This window comes from Centrocercus urophasianus, unplaced genomic scaffold (assembly GCF_019232065.1).
Source record: "Centrocercus urophasianus isolate 14NV4802_14NV808 unplaced genomic scaffold, USGS_Curo_1.0 seq_11, whole genome shotgun sequence".
Lineage (NCBI taxonomy): Eukaryota > Metazoa > Chordata > Aves > Galliformes > Phasianidae > Centrocercus > Centrocercus urophasianus.
In genome coordinates this window covers 80,670,829-80,685,983 of record NW_024884253.1, presented here as the reverse complement: position 1 = coordinate 80,685,983, position 15,155 = coordinate 80,670,829, and the positions used below count along the sequence as shown (strand labels likewise).

The following is a 15,155-nucleotide window of genomic DNA, read 5'->3' as shown; positions in this document are numbered from 1 at the left end:
TGTTTCAGAGAGAGGAAAAAAAAAAGAAAAGAAAAGGCAGTAATGTTTCTTACACCCTGCCTTCTCCTCTTACTGCAGCTCCCAGCTGTGCCCCCCGGCCCCCCGCATGCGGTGCGGGCTTTAAGGAGCGCTGGTTCTGCTGACATCAGTGAGGCTCCGGGGGCCATCCCAGCAGCTGCTGCTGCTCCTGTTGGTGGCGACGAGCCAAGGCGCTGCTCTGCCGTTTGGTGATGTTCCCTCCTGCTGGCTGCCCCCCTCCCACCCACACGTCTGCAGGGTGGGGCGAGGTGGTCACTGGCAGCCTCTCTGAGGAGACCGAAGCAAAAAAAAAAACCAGCAGCTTTCATTTCCAGACTCCGGTCCAGAAGTGACTTCTGACAGCCATGCTGGGAGGTGAAGGAACGGCAGTTCTCCTCCCCGGATGGCTGAGGCCCACATTGCCCTTAGGACTTTGCCACCTAAAGGAGAGAAATGCACGCTCTTTCTCTCCCCACTCTTCCCAGAGCCCCGCTCTGTACAGCTGTTGCCCTGTCTTAAACCAAACCCCATCCTCGGAGGCAGCTGTTCCCCAGCCAAATGCTGACAGCAGAGCAGCAGAGCTCGCCCAAGAGCACAACTTGTGTGCAAGCCATCTTCCAGCAGCAGCGGAGGGGCTGCACTGCAGCCCTTTCTCCTTCCCTCTGCCACTCCCTTGCCAAGGCAGTGTGAGCTGTGCCAGGGCACCCTTTGGCCCAGCCGACCCCACAGGCACAAGATTTTAGCAGCCAGCAATCCCAGCAGCGGGGAGCATCCCTGCGCTGAGCTGCAGCCAGATTCGGGGAGAAGAAAGGTGGCAGCCAACTTCGCAAACGCCCTGAGAGCCTGCAGCTCAGACCCCATGTCAAGATTAGGAAAGTATGCACACATGAGCTGCCCCAGCGCTCGGCTTTAACTCTTGCAGGCACTGTGTGTGGATGGAGTTGGAGCTCAGAGCCACTGCTGTCACCGCGTCTCCTCCAAGCTGGCCCCTCTCAGGCCATGAGAGCAGCCGCACGGCCTCGAGCTGAGCAGTGCTTTCTCAAGTAGGTCAGAAACCGAAGCCAGTGAGACGCGCTCTGAGCTGCAGCTCACATGGGTTAAAGATTCTGGCTTGTGTCATGAATACTTTTTCTGCAAGTTAAACACAGGCCCCAGTCCTGAAACACTTCCCTTCACTTCACCCATGCCAGTATTTTGACTTAAATGGAACAACCTCCTTAAGTAGAATTATATCTATGTTTGAAGTGTCTGCAGGATCAGCGCTTGGCATGATCCACGCTTGCCTCCGACGTACACACACACCAGCACATTTTAAACATACCTGAAGAGCCACTAGGATGAGCTGTGCCACGATGGAGAAAAAAAAGAAAGACGGTAAGTCACTGCACAGCAAATGTTCTATCTCTGTGTGTGGTAGGATGGTTCCTTGGGACAGGAGAAGTAGGGATGTCTAAAGGCTTCGGCTGGAAGCAAGAGGAGGGATCCCAACCTTTGGTTTGGCTGCGCAAAGCTGAGCCTCAAAGCTGAACAGACACATACACCATCAGCCCCAGAAACAATTTTAGGTGTCACTTATGATTTTTTTTTTCTAAATTATTATTCCTTAGAAGATGTACATCTAAGTGCAGCAAAGTCAGCAGTCCTAAGCTGCAAAGAAACCTTCTTCAGCCAAGAAACCAAACCATCACCTTCCTCTCACGTACCCCGAACAAACACAGCAGATACCAGCACGAGTTCCTCTGGAACAAACCAGTCAAATTCATTCAAATTTTCACCGAGTGCAGCAGGGCAAAACTCATTCCTGTTCCCAGAGCTTATTACAGAAACATGACTAAACATGCTCAGCAGCCCAATGTGATAGGATGCATCCATTTGCTGATGCCAGACGAAGATGCATGTCTCTTACACATGGCACCGCTCTCAGAGGCTGCTTTCAAAAGATGTTTTGAAAAGCGACCTGCTGCGTACATTCTTAACAAGTCATAGTATCACCGGCTGTGCGAGTGTTTGACCTCTACTTGCTATGTGCTGCGGACAAAAATCTGACATCAGCTTATTCCAACCTTAGCAACACCAAAGTGCTCCTACAAAGCTGACAGCAACAGGCTACTGCAATGCACCCACGTCGCCCAGACGGACCCCCAGCGTGCTGAAAATGCAACCAGTTTGGTACGTGAGCCACGTGTTTTAAATTTGGGTCGGTTTAATCCAAGTACGAAACCTGATTAAAATGGGAGTCTTCTCTGGAGGTCTAATTTCTAGCTGTTTCCATTACTCCATACGCTTCCATGTTGTATAAACATAACAAATGATACATACATCACTGTTGGGGTGACTTAAGAATCCAGTTTAAAGCTACAATGCAAGTCACTCAAGGAGGAGAATTAGATTATGTTCTGAACAGCAAGAGCCAGCAACCACACTTCATTTCACTGTTGGGAACATGATGTATCAAGGGGGTGATTCCTTTCTATTCCCAGTTTCTTCTTCTAATTTCTGTATTTCAGAATCGTAACATTTGCCATTTCTATATACCGATGTATAGATAAAATGAAAGAGAAGAACGTGGTCTGGTTGCGATGCCTTAAGACAAGTATTAAATTGAAGAGAATTTTGCTTTTAAACCAAGCAATACACCATCTCCTGAATATATACTTGCACTACTATCTAGAAAACAATCCTGAATCTCTGTCCCTTGTGTGCAGTCCATGCACTTATGATGAGAGCCTTCTGAATTCTGCCTTGCAACCAAAGCCCTCAGTCTGTAGGCAGACACCCCAGCAGCAGCAGTGCAGGCTCCCAGCATGCCTCAACCTTGATATCTGGAAAGCCTCCGCGAGGGCGTAAGAAGATAGTTACAATTAAACATTTATACTGAGGTAGTGCTGAGCAGGTCAGTTCCACAGTGTGTTAGGTGGCTTTTCAAAACTCGGTAATTGAATGCTGATCCCTGCCCCGAAGAGTTTACAGTGTAGGAAATCAAAGCGTAACACTTGGCATATCTGTATACCACGAATTAAACAAAGACCACCACTTTGAGGGTCTCTGGACTACGCACCTCGTATAAACATCCATTACCAGAAATAGTGGAAATTTTTAAATCAGCACCCTGGGCTTTCCTACCACACATCTGTACTACTGAGTTGTGTCTGAAGTACCCACCGGGACAGCAAACACAGTGTGCAGTCTGTGCAGCGTGCTGACATCTTCTTGCTCAGTGTAAATCATTTTTGGCCCAAATACCTTTTAGCGATCATTCTGAAAAGAAAGCCAGTGAGCACACAAACAGAAGCACTTACTGCATGCAAGTCACACGACTGAGGCAGCGCTGGCAAGAAGGGCTGCCAATGCACCCAGTCACAAGCCAGGCATCAGCAGCTCCTCCTGCACAAGGTCACTTGAGGCTCCCGGTCGACCCCAGGGAGGCACCAGCACACTGGCTATTGGGCCAACTGCAGCCCCAGGCAAGCCCGTGGCATTCCCAATCTACTGACCCACATCTTTTCCTATGGAGATCGAGAGTTATGCAAGGCTGTAAATAAAAACTCTGCCCCCAAACATGCAGGGGCTGTCTGCCCCACATGCATCCTCGGGGAAAATTCTCCACATTCCCCTTTTCCTGGGGGGAAGGATAGGCCTGGGAAGGACAAGTCTCCTCCTTCTCATCAGGGGAATGCATTCACGAAAACTAAGGCATAGCCTCTACAATTTAGAAAAGGGATGCAGCAGTGCCCATGCTGTTTCGGTGATGTCCAAACCCAAGACAGAAGAGAGTTTCACCAAACAAGCTATTATAGCTCAGTTTGCTGTTTATCAAAGTCCTAAAATAGATGCACTGATTTTGTAAGTACACCTGTAGCAATTTCGAGCACCAGAACAATACAAAGGCACTATTAGTATTTCAGCTTTTTAAAGTTTCCTGGCATCTTTCATGCTGTGAATGCTCGGGAGCTTTCAGCTATATATACCCTACATAAAACCTTCATCCAGTGAAATCTGAAAGAGCATTGATTCGAATGAAGCCATGTTTTCCACCTCCACATGCTATTTACACATCTATTGATTTATTAAACACGTCAAAGCAGCCAGAATGAGACACAATCTTTGTTCAGCTTGGCCCGCTTGATAGTTCTGCCAGCACCCCAACTTTCATTTGCTGACTGTTGACCGTTAAAGATGAGAAACCTCAACACTTACACCAATCTTTCTTTTTTTTGGTCTTGGGAACCATGGAAAATCCTCAGTCGCTAGATTTAAAGAGCTTACATGTTCCAGGAGCTTTGAAAGCAGAGCCTGGGAATGGCTTGAGGTGTCTCTTTTTCCATGAGCTGCTGAGCTCATGGAATCCACCAGTTTTTTCCTGCGGAGTTCACAATGGGCATGGCTTGTTCCCAGGGTAACTGGCATCCATGGGGAGGTACAGATCACCTCACCCACCCCCAGGAAGAGGAGACAGACCTCCCACGAAGTGCAGGTAATGCTGATACAAAAATAACCAGTTCTTCACAATTTAAAGAAAAGCAGCTTCCAACAATAACCTACATTTACACCAGGGAATTAGGAGCACGGTGATACGGCTCTCAGCCATTGCACAACACGGCAGTCAGGCTCCTGCCAGTTCAAGCACTGCTAAGAGACCTTCCTGAGCAGAAAAGCCATCTATCTGCTGTGAAAGCTGGACGTTGAGCCAAGACCTGTTCCACAAGCTGCCCAGGACCACAGTTTTGAAACTCACTTGGAAACTGGTAAGTTGTACTGACGCCTGTTTGGATCACCTGATAAGGAAGAACCATTGACACCTGCAGCTGTTAGAAAAAGAGGCCAAAAGAAATACATTCTCCAAGTCAAGGCACAAGTTGTATCTTCATTGAGAAGCACTTGTCATTGCACTCACACTTCTTCCCCTGGAACGTACAGAGAAATCTCATAAAAGGGAGCCTTTAGTAACACAGCTACATCTCTCCCACAGCATGCAGTTCCACTCTCTGGACCAGCAGTGTTTCACCTGAAAAGCAACCCTCCTCCCACAGCTCTCCTTCCTCCTGTCCAAAAGCATCAGGACCTATAGAATGCAAAATATTTGTGCTGCACTGCAAGTTGATGTGAACATCAATTCAAGATATCTTCAAGCTTTTGGAAATAAGGAGGGGACAAAGCTGGCAAGTGCATGCACAAGATGCCCCAGCCACCTTTTGTCCTCAATACACACACAACTTCATCACCACCAGGAAAAAAGCACACACACAGGAAGAACAGCACACTGGTATTCACATCCTGGTGCTTCACGTCTGCTGAGAGATGATTTTAATCATCTGAATTTAATTTGATGAAGAAAACACATTCTGTGTAGTGAACAAGGAACTCAAGCTAGGCTCTTTTCCCTGCCCAAAGCTGCAAGTGGACCAAATTAAAAGTGACGTTGCTCCCTAAAGGAAATGAAAGGAAGTACTGCTACTTAATGTGCAAAATGCAAAGCAGTTCTCCCTTGTCCAAGCAGCAGCGATAGCAGTGTGAAGGAGCACGGCCTCAACACAGGAATGGAATTTATTGCTGTGATGCAAGTACTCCAAGCAGAACACTCCCAGGCACTGATACATCTGCACACTGACATCACCTGCTGTACGGAACGGGACTAACAGGGGCTCTCACTCAAACCAGCTAATCGCACACGATAAAAGAAAGGCAGCCATGCTTCAACGTGAGCATTTTGTTCCCCTCATCTTTAGGGAACAGGCATATACCTAAATTAACAAAAAAAAACGTTTGTCAGCGGTTGATCATCCTGTTTTCCAAGGATGGATGATGCTGACAACCCATTCCTACAACACCTACAAGCAAGGTTGCACTGTATCAAGAAGGCATGTGCTCTAGCACCTGTTAAAATCTCCACCAGAAGATGACAACCGGAGAAGTCTTTCATCTACCAGGGACTGGCACCTCCATTATTCACCACACCACACATTTATTTTCAGAGGCAAATTAGCAAGTCACCCAGGCACACCGGCAGAGAAGGCATCTCTAAGATGCTTAACTTTTTGCTTAAAAAGTGACTTAGAAGTCAGAAATTCATTCTTCCAAGCTGACAGCAATTGAACTGTCAAGTCTTTCAGCCACAGAGTGAAAGCAGCTCACCCAACACTTTCTGAGGGCTCTACACAAAGTAACATCCCTTGTGCAAACAGATCTTTACAGAAACACCAGACACCAGGACCAGGAGATGCCTTCTTCAAAGGCAAAAGTGGCCATCAAGATCCTAAGATTTAACATATGAGATTAAACCGGTAAATAAATTAAACACAAAACGTTTTTTTGTCGAGGAAGGTTAGATGCAGGAAAACGATGGAATTTCAAAGTCGCATTCCAGGTGCAGCAAAGGAGATGGCCATCAAGGTGTTAAAGGCCCCTCTCCCTAATGGTCCTTGGAATACCTGTTTCAGTCCAGGAGCCTAACAACGCCCCTGGGGGATTCTGGCAGCTTTTCTTTTCCCTCCCTCAAGCATCTCTGTGGATGGCCTGGGCTCTTCAGGTGAATCCTGCTGTTAAAACAGCTGCCTTTCTCTGCATCTTTAAAGAGGCATTCAGAGTCCCTTAGCATTACTTAGTTGAATCACTCTGAATAAACAGTCTCCACCCATCAACTCCTTCTTTTGTGTAAAGCACCTATTCAAAGGCAGCCACCTTTATTGATTGCTAGGCTGGCCAACCTGAAAGCAGAAATACCACCATTAAAAAAAAAGCACAACAGGATACAGCAGGGCACCCGTGCTATTTCTAAAGGAAGCACGGGTCCAGGTGTTGCTCAGTCGCATCAGACAATTCATCTCTGTCTGCAGCAAGTATCTGAGACACAGCTGTGAGCCAGGATCCCACTGACTATCCTCCCTTTTGTCCAGGCCCTTTTCCTTGTTCTGACCCTTTCCCACCGTTGCAAGAGAGCAGCACAAGACAAGCCAGCCATCCGACACGAAGCCACAGCATATGCTCCAACTGGCAATTATTGACACTTGTAACATTTCATCACAAAACATCAGCAGGAGCTGTAAGCAAGTTTTGTCACCCTGCTGGGACTGAGACAGGAAGGGGAAAGAGAATGGGATGCTCTGGTGCTGCTGCCCCACACTGACTGCCATGTCCCGGGCCCTCAGGGCTGCGATAGGGACAGCCGGAGGGAGGGAAGGACTTCAGGTGGGAAAATGCCACAGCTGGCAGACATCAAAGATGAGCCACCAGAGCTCTTGCACTGAAAAGCAAAGAGGCAACGCTCCTGAAATTCCTGTTCAGAAGTACCCCAGAGCCAGACCAGCACTTCCCATCCCAACCTCACCTATTTTCATTTGTAATGGAACACTGATAACCAAACCTGACCCGGCAAAGCTCTCTCCAAGCCCCAGGCCCTTCCCAGCCCTACACAGGCAGCCCACTTTTTGGAAACCGCTCCCAGGTGATGCACTGAGGGTACCTAAGCCTTGCATGTAGAGATGCTCCTAAATGGAAGGCGGGGGGGGAGGGGGGAAGCTCCCACAGCTGCTCTTTTACGTAGGATATTAAAAACCAACCAACACACACAGAAAGGATTCCTCTTATGCCTCCCCGAAGAAAATCTGTGTTAAGTTCTGAACAACAACATGACAGGTCAGATCTCTCACCCAGCAGCAAGCAACTCGCTGTCTGTCATTTCAAAACGCAACTCTTCTCACCCCCCGAGTTTACTTTTGCTCCTCCAGATCCTTTTCCAAAGAGTTGCAGGGTACCTGAGCACTACATCCGCGACGAAGCTGCACTCAGAGGAGCGTGAAACAGCTCCTGGCTCCTTTCCAACGTGCCAAATACTCTTGAAGAAAGCGCATTCTAAAGCTGTAATCCCACACTTTGCTCGGATTCAGAAAGGAAGTAAAGGAAAAAGACACGGAGCAACAGGCGTTCCCAGTGCCGCTGCACGCAGCGCTGCCATCCCCCTCCGAGGACAATTACCTCCAAGACAGAAAGCACCAGGTCGGCGAGGCGGCCGGCTCACACTGCTAGCGCGGCCCAACAATGCGCTCGTTTTACAACAGCCTGCATTGCACTGGAAGCAAGCAGGCATGATTTCACATGTTGCAAGAGTGTACACCTAAAACACACATTTCCAAACCCAGGCATCATCCATCAAAAAGCTAAAAGGGGCTTTTTCTGCACGCGCACGGAGTTGAGCCTAACAGGATTTACTTGTTTTCTGCCCGTTCCTGGGGAGCCTCCGCAGTCCCTGCAGGCTGCTATCCAACATGCATCAGATGCTCCTGGAGAAGTGAGCAGCAGATAACTCCGCAAGGACATTTGCAAAGGGCAGAGAGAGCCCAATCCTGGTCACATTTAGGCATACTGAGAAGGGTGGAATTACTTCTGTGCCTGGATAACTTGACTGCTTGACGCAGTCCTAAGGAAAGCCTTCTTCATGCTTCTAAGTAATTTCTGCCCAATGTCTGGCTATCTAAAATTTGTATTTGAAGTCAATCAAGAAAACCATTGCAACTTAAAAAGTGAATCCCTTACAAAAACACTCAGGTTAATTTTAGCATCCTTCTGTTTAGCTGCTTAGCAACACTTATCCTATGACCTTCTAAGCACCACCTACTTTTACAAGGGATAATGAATATAACCAAAGGGATTTATCTATATGTTTTTAATCTATACGATGCAAGTACACAAACAGGTTATACTTCAATAAGAAATCCTACTGAAAGCAATCCAAGCTGCATTTCTGCCTAAGAAGAAACTTTTGTTGGCTAAAGCCAAGCTATTGTTACGGTTGCAGTGCAACTTCAATGCAGACGAAGCGATAACATCCTTAAGGACCGAGAGAAGCAGGACACACGGCGGTGTCTGTTTGCCTTGGGAAACAACTGCACTTGCATTCAGTACCGAAGATTACGGATATTACTCAAAGATCATTAAGACACTTGGCTTGCCCAGTTTTGAAACATCAAGCCTCTCCTGCACCCTCAAAATCACAACACGAAGGGCAGGGGGGCAGTACGTGTTGCAAGGTATTAAGGACGGCTGCACAACCTGCGGGAGCTGAGTCAGAGCTCCTGCACCAACATCCGCACAGCCCAGCTCTGGGTGAGGGAAAAAATGCCAGCAGACACCCTGCTGCTTTCTGCCTTAAAACACATATTTTTTAGGGTCACTACTTATCGAAGGCAATTGGAAATAGCGGCTAGGAAAACAACCACTACTGCTGGACAAACAACAGTTTGACAACTACCAGCTTCCTGCAAAGTAGAATCAGAACCTTAGAATGGCCTGGGTTGAAAAGGACCACAACGATCATCTTGTTTCAACCCCCCTGCTGTGTGCAGCGGCGTCAACCACCAGACCAGGCTGCCCAGAGCCACATCCAGCCTGGGATTTTGAGCAGAGAAGGAAAGTAAAAGGAAAGGTTTGAGCTGTCCTCTGCACTGTATCCAGAGGACGGTGCGTTTCCAACCACTGATGCAGTGCTGTCCAGGGGTGGGATGCCGGCAGCAGGAAGGTGGAGCAGCAAAAGGGCTGCATCCCACCAGCAGGTGAGGGCAGCCCTGGTCCCTGGGCTGATGGATGATGGGCTCCTGCTGCTCCTAGGTTTCTAACGAACAAAAGGGCCCATTCTTCCCTGCACATACCTAACACCCGTTAAGGCTAATGGGCATTATGCAGGCACACCAAGAGAAGACTGTATACCCCTAAATCTTCAAAGGGAAAATTAGAACCTAAAACAAATATGGCTGGCCTGACCCTGAGTCACCGCATCCCTCTCACTCACGCTGACCCGGCGGAAAACAGGAACTGTGGTAACAAAACGCAGGGCTCGTTTCAGACCTCGATGCAACAGCCTCAGCCACCCTAACAGCTGTGAGCTGCGTGCTGCAGGGTGACAAGACGGCCTTAGTTAGCAACTGCTCCTGTTGTTAATAAGCAGAGTTTTTTTCCCCAAGGCAGAGCGCTGGAATGGCAGCGCACACCAACTGTGTGCTGCCCCAAACTCGGCCGTAGGACTCTGTTCTCCATGGCGAGGTGCAGGCAGGCAAAAAAGAGTTGGGATGGCACTGCTGTTCCCCACTCGCTCCGAATGCAGCTTGCTGCAGGCAGGATGCTGGCAGCTCGGGGAAGCAGCAGGGCATCAGCGGTTGGGCCTGGTGGTCTGAGGAGGGCTCGGCTCCCCCCACCAGGATGCAGCTGAGAGGTGGGACAGGGGGAAAAGTTTAGGAAAGAATAACAAGAAATGAAAAATACAGAAAAAGAAGGAGAAAAAAAAAGCCGCATGTGTGCAGAGGAGAGGTGGAGGGAGAAGCAGAGGGAGAAGAAGCCAGAGGAAACTTATCTGCGACATGACAAAGTTCAATCCACCGCCCTCCCTCCTCTGCTCGCAGAAAAAAAACCCAGTTGCAGCATCTCGCTGCCCGCGGCCCTACTCTGCCCGACAACAGCGCGGCCCCTCCTCGCCGGGGCTCGGCACGGGACCCCTCCGTGTCCCACAACGCGTGGCTCCCGGGACACCGTGGGAGGGCGGCGGAGGGAGGCTGAGGAGGCGCTGCCCCAAAACTTTGTCTCGGGTTGGGTCGGAGGAACGGGACCCTCCCGGCTCGGATGCGGCCCCGCTCCGCACAAAGGCGGCGGAGGGCGGGGGGGACACCCTGCCGTCTTAACAGCTCCCAGGGAGGGGGACGGAAAGTTGTGGGGGGGGATGCGGTACCTGCGGAGGGCCGCCTGCATCCCGGCCTCCTCGCTGCGGCCTCCGGGCGGGCCCCGGGGAGAAGTTAAAGGGCTGCGGGCCGGGGGCTGCCGGCGCCGGGCTACGAGAGGTGGCTTCCTCGCAGCCCCATCCCAATCGCGGCGCTGGCTGGTTAAAAATAAACTTTGCAGCGGGAGGGGGGGATGATCTGGCCGGATTCCTGAGCTCAGACGGTTTAATATGGATGAGCATCAGGTCCCGAAGGCAGAACGCCGCGGCCGGTGCCGCTGGTTGGTAGAAAGTCTGCAACAGGGAAGGGGGAAAAAAAAAAGCAAAAAAAAAAAAAAAAGCCAGGAGCCGCGGAGGGAGGAGAGGAGAGGGAGGAGCGGGGGAAGGGAAGAGGGAGGCTGCACGAACTCATCATCATCTCCACCGCTGGCAGCCAAACTTTTTTCCTCCCCTTTTTTTTAAAAGGAAACTTTTCCTTCCCCCCCGACAAGCGCTTGCAAATTCACACCACCGCGAGCTGCTCCCTCCCCACCCCCCCGCACACCCGAAGGGGGGGGGAGAAGGAAAAAAAAAAAAAGAAGAAAAGTTTATTTTCCTCCTCTCCACTCCTGCTCTCCTCTCGTCTCCTCGCCGCCGGGGAGCAGCGGGCGGGGAGCGCCGCGTTGCGCGCGGCCCGCGGTACTTACGGCGCACTTTGCTGGGGCTGGGCTGCTTGCGCCGCGACATGCCGCCGGGATGGGCGCCGGGGGCAGCGCGCCCGCCGGGGAGCCACGAACTTGTTCCGGAAAAAGGAATCAAAATGGCGTTTCTGGGGATGTGCAAAGTTCATCAACTCCGCGCTAACTTCCCGTCCTCCGCGCCTCCCCGCAGGGGAGCGATGGGCGCGCTTCGGGACCCCACCGCGCCGCGCTGCGCGGCCGCCCCCGCCCCCGGCCCGCCCCCGCGCTGCCCCGCGCGGCCCGATAAGGACCTCATCACGTGGCGGCCGGCTCCCTCCCGGGGACGCGCCGCCGTCGCCGCCTGGGGCGCGGAGCATCCCGGCCCGGCCCGCGGGGTGCCCCGGGCGGGGGGAGCCGCTGCTGCGCGGCTCTCGGCGGGGCCCCCCCGCAGCTCGCCAGGTGACGGCCGCCGCCGCCAGGCAGCTCCCGGGCACGGCCGGCTGCCTGCCGTCCCTTTTTTCTTTACTTTTTACCTCACGGAACGCTCATCCTGCACGTTTCTGGGTCCCCGCGGGGGTCAGGAGTCTCTCAGATGAAACAAAACAGGCTGAACAAAACCTCATTCCAAGAACGCGTTGTGTGTGAGCGGGGGCTGTGCGGTGCACCTGGTTACAGAGTGCGTGCACGCAGCGGGGTGTGCTCCTCCCTGTCGTGGTACCGCAGTGTGAGCTGGAAGATTCAACAGGTGATGGAGGCAGGTTGTCACAGGGATCTGGCTGGAAAGCCAGTCCGGAGCTGTGTGGCAAATACTTTAGTTTCATGCACTCGCAGTGTGTAAACTCTCCATCCCGAGAGCTCGATGGGAGGGAGAAAAAAAAAAAAAAAAAAAAAAAAAAAATAAAAGTCAAATAAAACTGGTTGCGAGGAGTGCCTCAATGAGGAGCTGGCTTTCTCTTTAAGGAAATGGTTATTAACACTATTTCTAAGCTAATAAAGCCTGGCCTCTTAGCACTGCTATTCAGGAGGTAGGACCTGAAGTCAGCAGCTGGCACTAAGGGAGTCGAGGCGTGGCCTGGGGGCACCCGGCTGGTGCCAGAGACCTGGTAGCCTAGCTCAGTCTGCAAGGGGATTCATATGGAGAGGGATTGGCATGGAGAGGCATCCCAGGTACCAGCTCTTTTGCCTGTGAGGCATCGGTGTTAAGCTTGCCTTAACTCTGCCCATCCCGCATAAAAGCACCCCTGTCAGGAATACGCATAGCCCACTCCAAAGATGTGAGCTGTGCTTTGTCCCAGGGATAACCATCCTCCCTTTCAGGCTGCAAGTAAAACATCTGCTGTTCTGGTGATCTGGAAATGCCAAAACTGCCAACGTGAAAGGTACACAGGCGTATTCGGAAGACAGACCTTCAGCTTTACCTTATGGGTCTTTGCTGTGGCCGTGTCGGCAAGCTGAACTGCTGCCAACTGGGCCTTGTGCAGTGCTACCTGTGAGCTTCGTGTGCAAATTTCAGTGCCAACAGATCCATCAGAGCCAAACTGGTGACTGACAGAACAGCTGCATGCAGCTTACCCCACCAGACAGTAGGCATTAGAAAGTGTAATTGTTTGGCTATGAGGTTCTTACTTTATGAAAACAAACAAACAAACACAATGAAGAGAAGTCATTAAAAATAAATTCAGTGCAAAGTGCCTTCACCTTTTTCATCCTTGTCCCTATTCCAACTGCCAACCTGCAGCTGTAAAGGTGTCAGTAAATCTAACAGCACTGCAGGTGTCTCACATCTTTACATGAGTATCTTTGCTCTCAGGCACCAAATGAAACCCAGAACTGAACTGCAGTTGTCCACTGCAAGCTTGGCCCTCAGAACGTTTATGTTCACACTAGAAGACTGCCACGGTTTCAGCTCAGATGTGCAGTCATATAAACCAGCCGTAGGTTAGGCCCAGAGTTCACAACCTCAGGCCTTGTTTGCACAGATATTTGCATATGTTGCTGTCGTTTCAACCGGTGTTCTCTACAGGCTGGCACCTCACATCTAATTCACCTGTGGCTAAAGCCTCTGGAACGCTCCTTGAGGAGCTTCAGGCCACCTCTCCGTCACGTTTCTGACCCCCCTCCCTGCATTTCCTACCTTCAAGGTGCTCAGGCAGACCCTGCACAGGAGGACTGGCCAGGGAAACTGGATCTGTGTTCACTTCAGCATTTCAAATCTGCCCTAGAAGCATGGAAATGCAAATAATGCGAGCATTCTAAATCTCACGCTGGAAAGAAAAACGGGATTTTAGTGCTTGGGGAAAAGATGTGATGAATTTTTAAATCACACATTTTTACGTTATAAGCACCTCTTCTTTTACAGAAAAAAATTTAATGAAAAGTGAATCAGTGCATGTTACGTTAATGCTGTAGATTAAAAAAAGTTATGTAATAACTGGAAAACAGTAACTATCAAAGTTTATGAAAGAGCCTAAAGTTCTGTGTCTTTAACAGCTTAGGAATTGAGTCTGGGCTATCACTGGGCAAGAGAAATTAAAATGCAGTTTTCAAACTTTCCATCATTTGAACTTTTATGAACCATTACAGATGTCAAAACCCACTGTGGTCTGAGACTGCATGTGAAATCTTGAGCAGAAGTTTTCATTTGTTCATTCCAGTGAAAGGGAAAGTAGATATAACTTTTGCCTAGTAGAAACCACTTTTATGAGTAAAATGACTCCCTCAAATGTTACTGCTTCGCTTAAGTGATACAGATAACCCTTTCATTCTGTGTTTCTTTCCATCTGCGTTCTGTGTTTCGTCCCATCTCCTCTATTTGTACAACCAAAGTACCAAATTGCTGTTTTCCTAAGAGTGCACATGGTTTGTGCACTTTCTGGATATCGTGACAGCAATTCTCAGCAGTGATGGTAAACATGATAAGGAGCAAGAAGACTTTCTTCATCTCCTACACATCCTCACACACCTCTCTGCTCCTACGCTGCGTTGTTAAATACCATTAACAACAGTGCATGCACAAGAAGTTGTTCAGTGATGGTATTTTCTGTATCATTAGTTCCATTAAAAGCACTCACTGGGTGACATAGCCATATTGCTGACAGGAATGTCACCTGCTGCAGTCCCAGGAGAAGGACAACTCTTCCCCTACCTACAGTTCGAATATCAGAGATGGTTATTAAAGCTGATCAAGGAGAGAAGACAAAGAGGATATGTAGCTTACATGAAGGCTGCAGCTTGAGGATAAAATGATGTCTTAAAGCGAGGAGACCAAAGCAAATGTTGGCATTAAAAGGGGAGGTAAAGATTAACTAGAACATCAGTTTTTTTCTACTCTTGTTAGACATTGCCAGTGTCTTCTGCTTTAGATCACAGTATTGAGAAGTTACTTTAATTTCTTGCGATGCTTACTTTTCACTCTCAGCCAAAACAGCTATGTGTAAGTCGGTTCTTACTAGCCAAGGTACATGCTGCAGGAGTCAGAGCAGGCCCTGACTTCCAGGCTGCATCCAGAGGCTGGGCGAGTCCAGCTCCTCTCCCTGCCCAGCTGCAGAGGAGATTACCAGTATCAGAGGTCCCATCCGCCGCTCCAGCTCACGCCTGCACAGCATCTGGTGCAGCAAAACTGACATCTCCTCGTCCCCTTGCCCCTGTCCTGTGCCTGACAGCCTTGCTCCTGCCAGGAGGCAGAATTCGGCTGACATCCTAACGCAGGGAAAAGTGCACTTGGAGGAACAGAGAATGCTGCCCCGAGGGCATTGAGAAATAAGTCTTTATAAACCTTA

At 49.9% G+C, this 15,155-nt stretch overlaps 1 protein-coding gene across 2 annotated transcripts in view; it reads right to left on the bottom strand.

Annotated features, from left to right (window-relative positions):
* The window catches only part of RREB1 (ras responsive element binding protein 1), a 121,038-nt gene extending 109,446 nt beyond the window's left edge, over window positions 1–11,592 (bottom strand). Inside the window, exon 1 of one of the 2 annotated variants that reach the window (XM_042808907.1) lies at window positions 11,404–11,592. In XM_042808907.1, coding sequence (XP_042664841.1) covers window positions 11,404–11,443 — 40 coding nt within the window. In that variant the 5' untranslated portion in view covers window positions 11,444–11,592. The remainder of the gene's footprint in view (window positions 1–11,403) is intronic. The other variant, XM_042808904.1, reaches the window with a different exon arrangement.
* Between the last annotated feature and the right edge of the window lie 3,563 nt (window positions 11,593–15,155).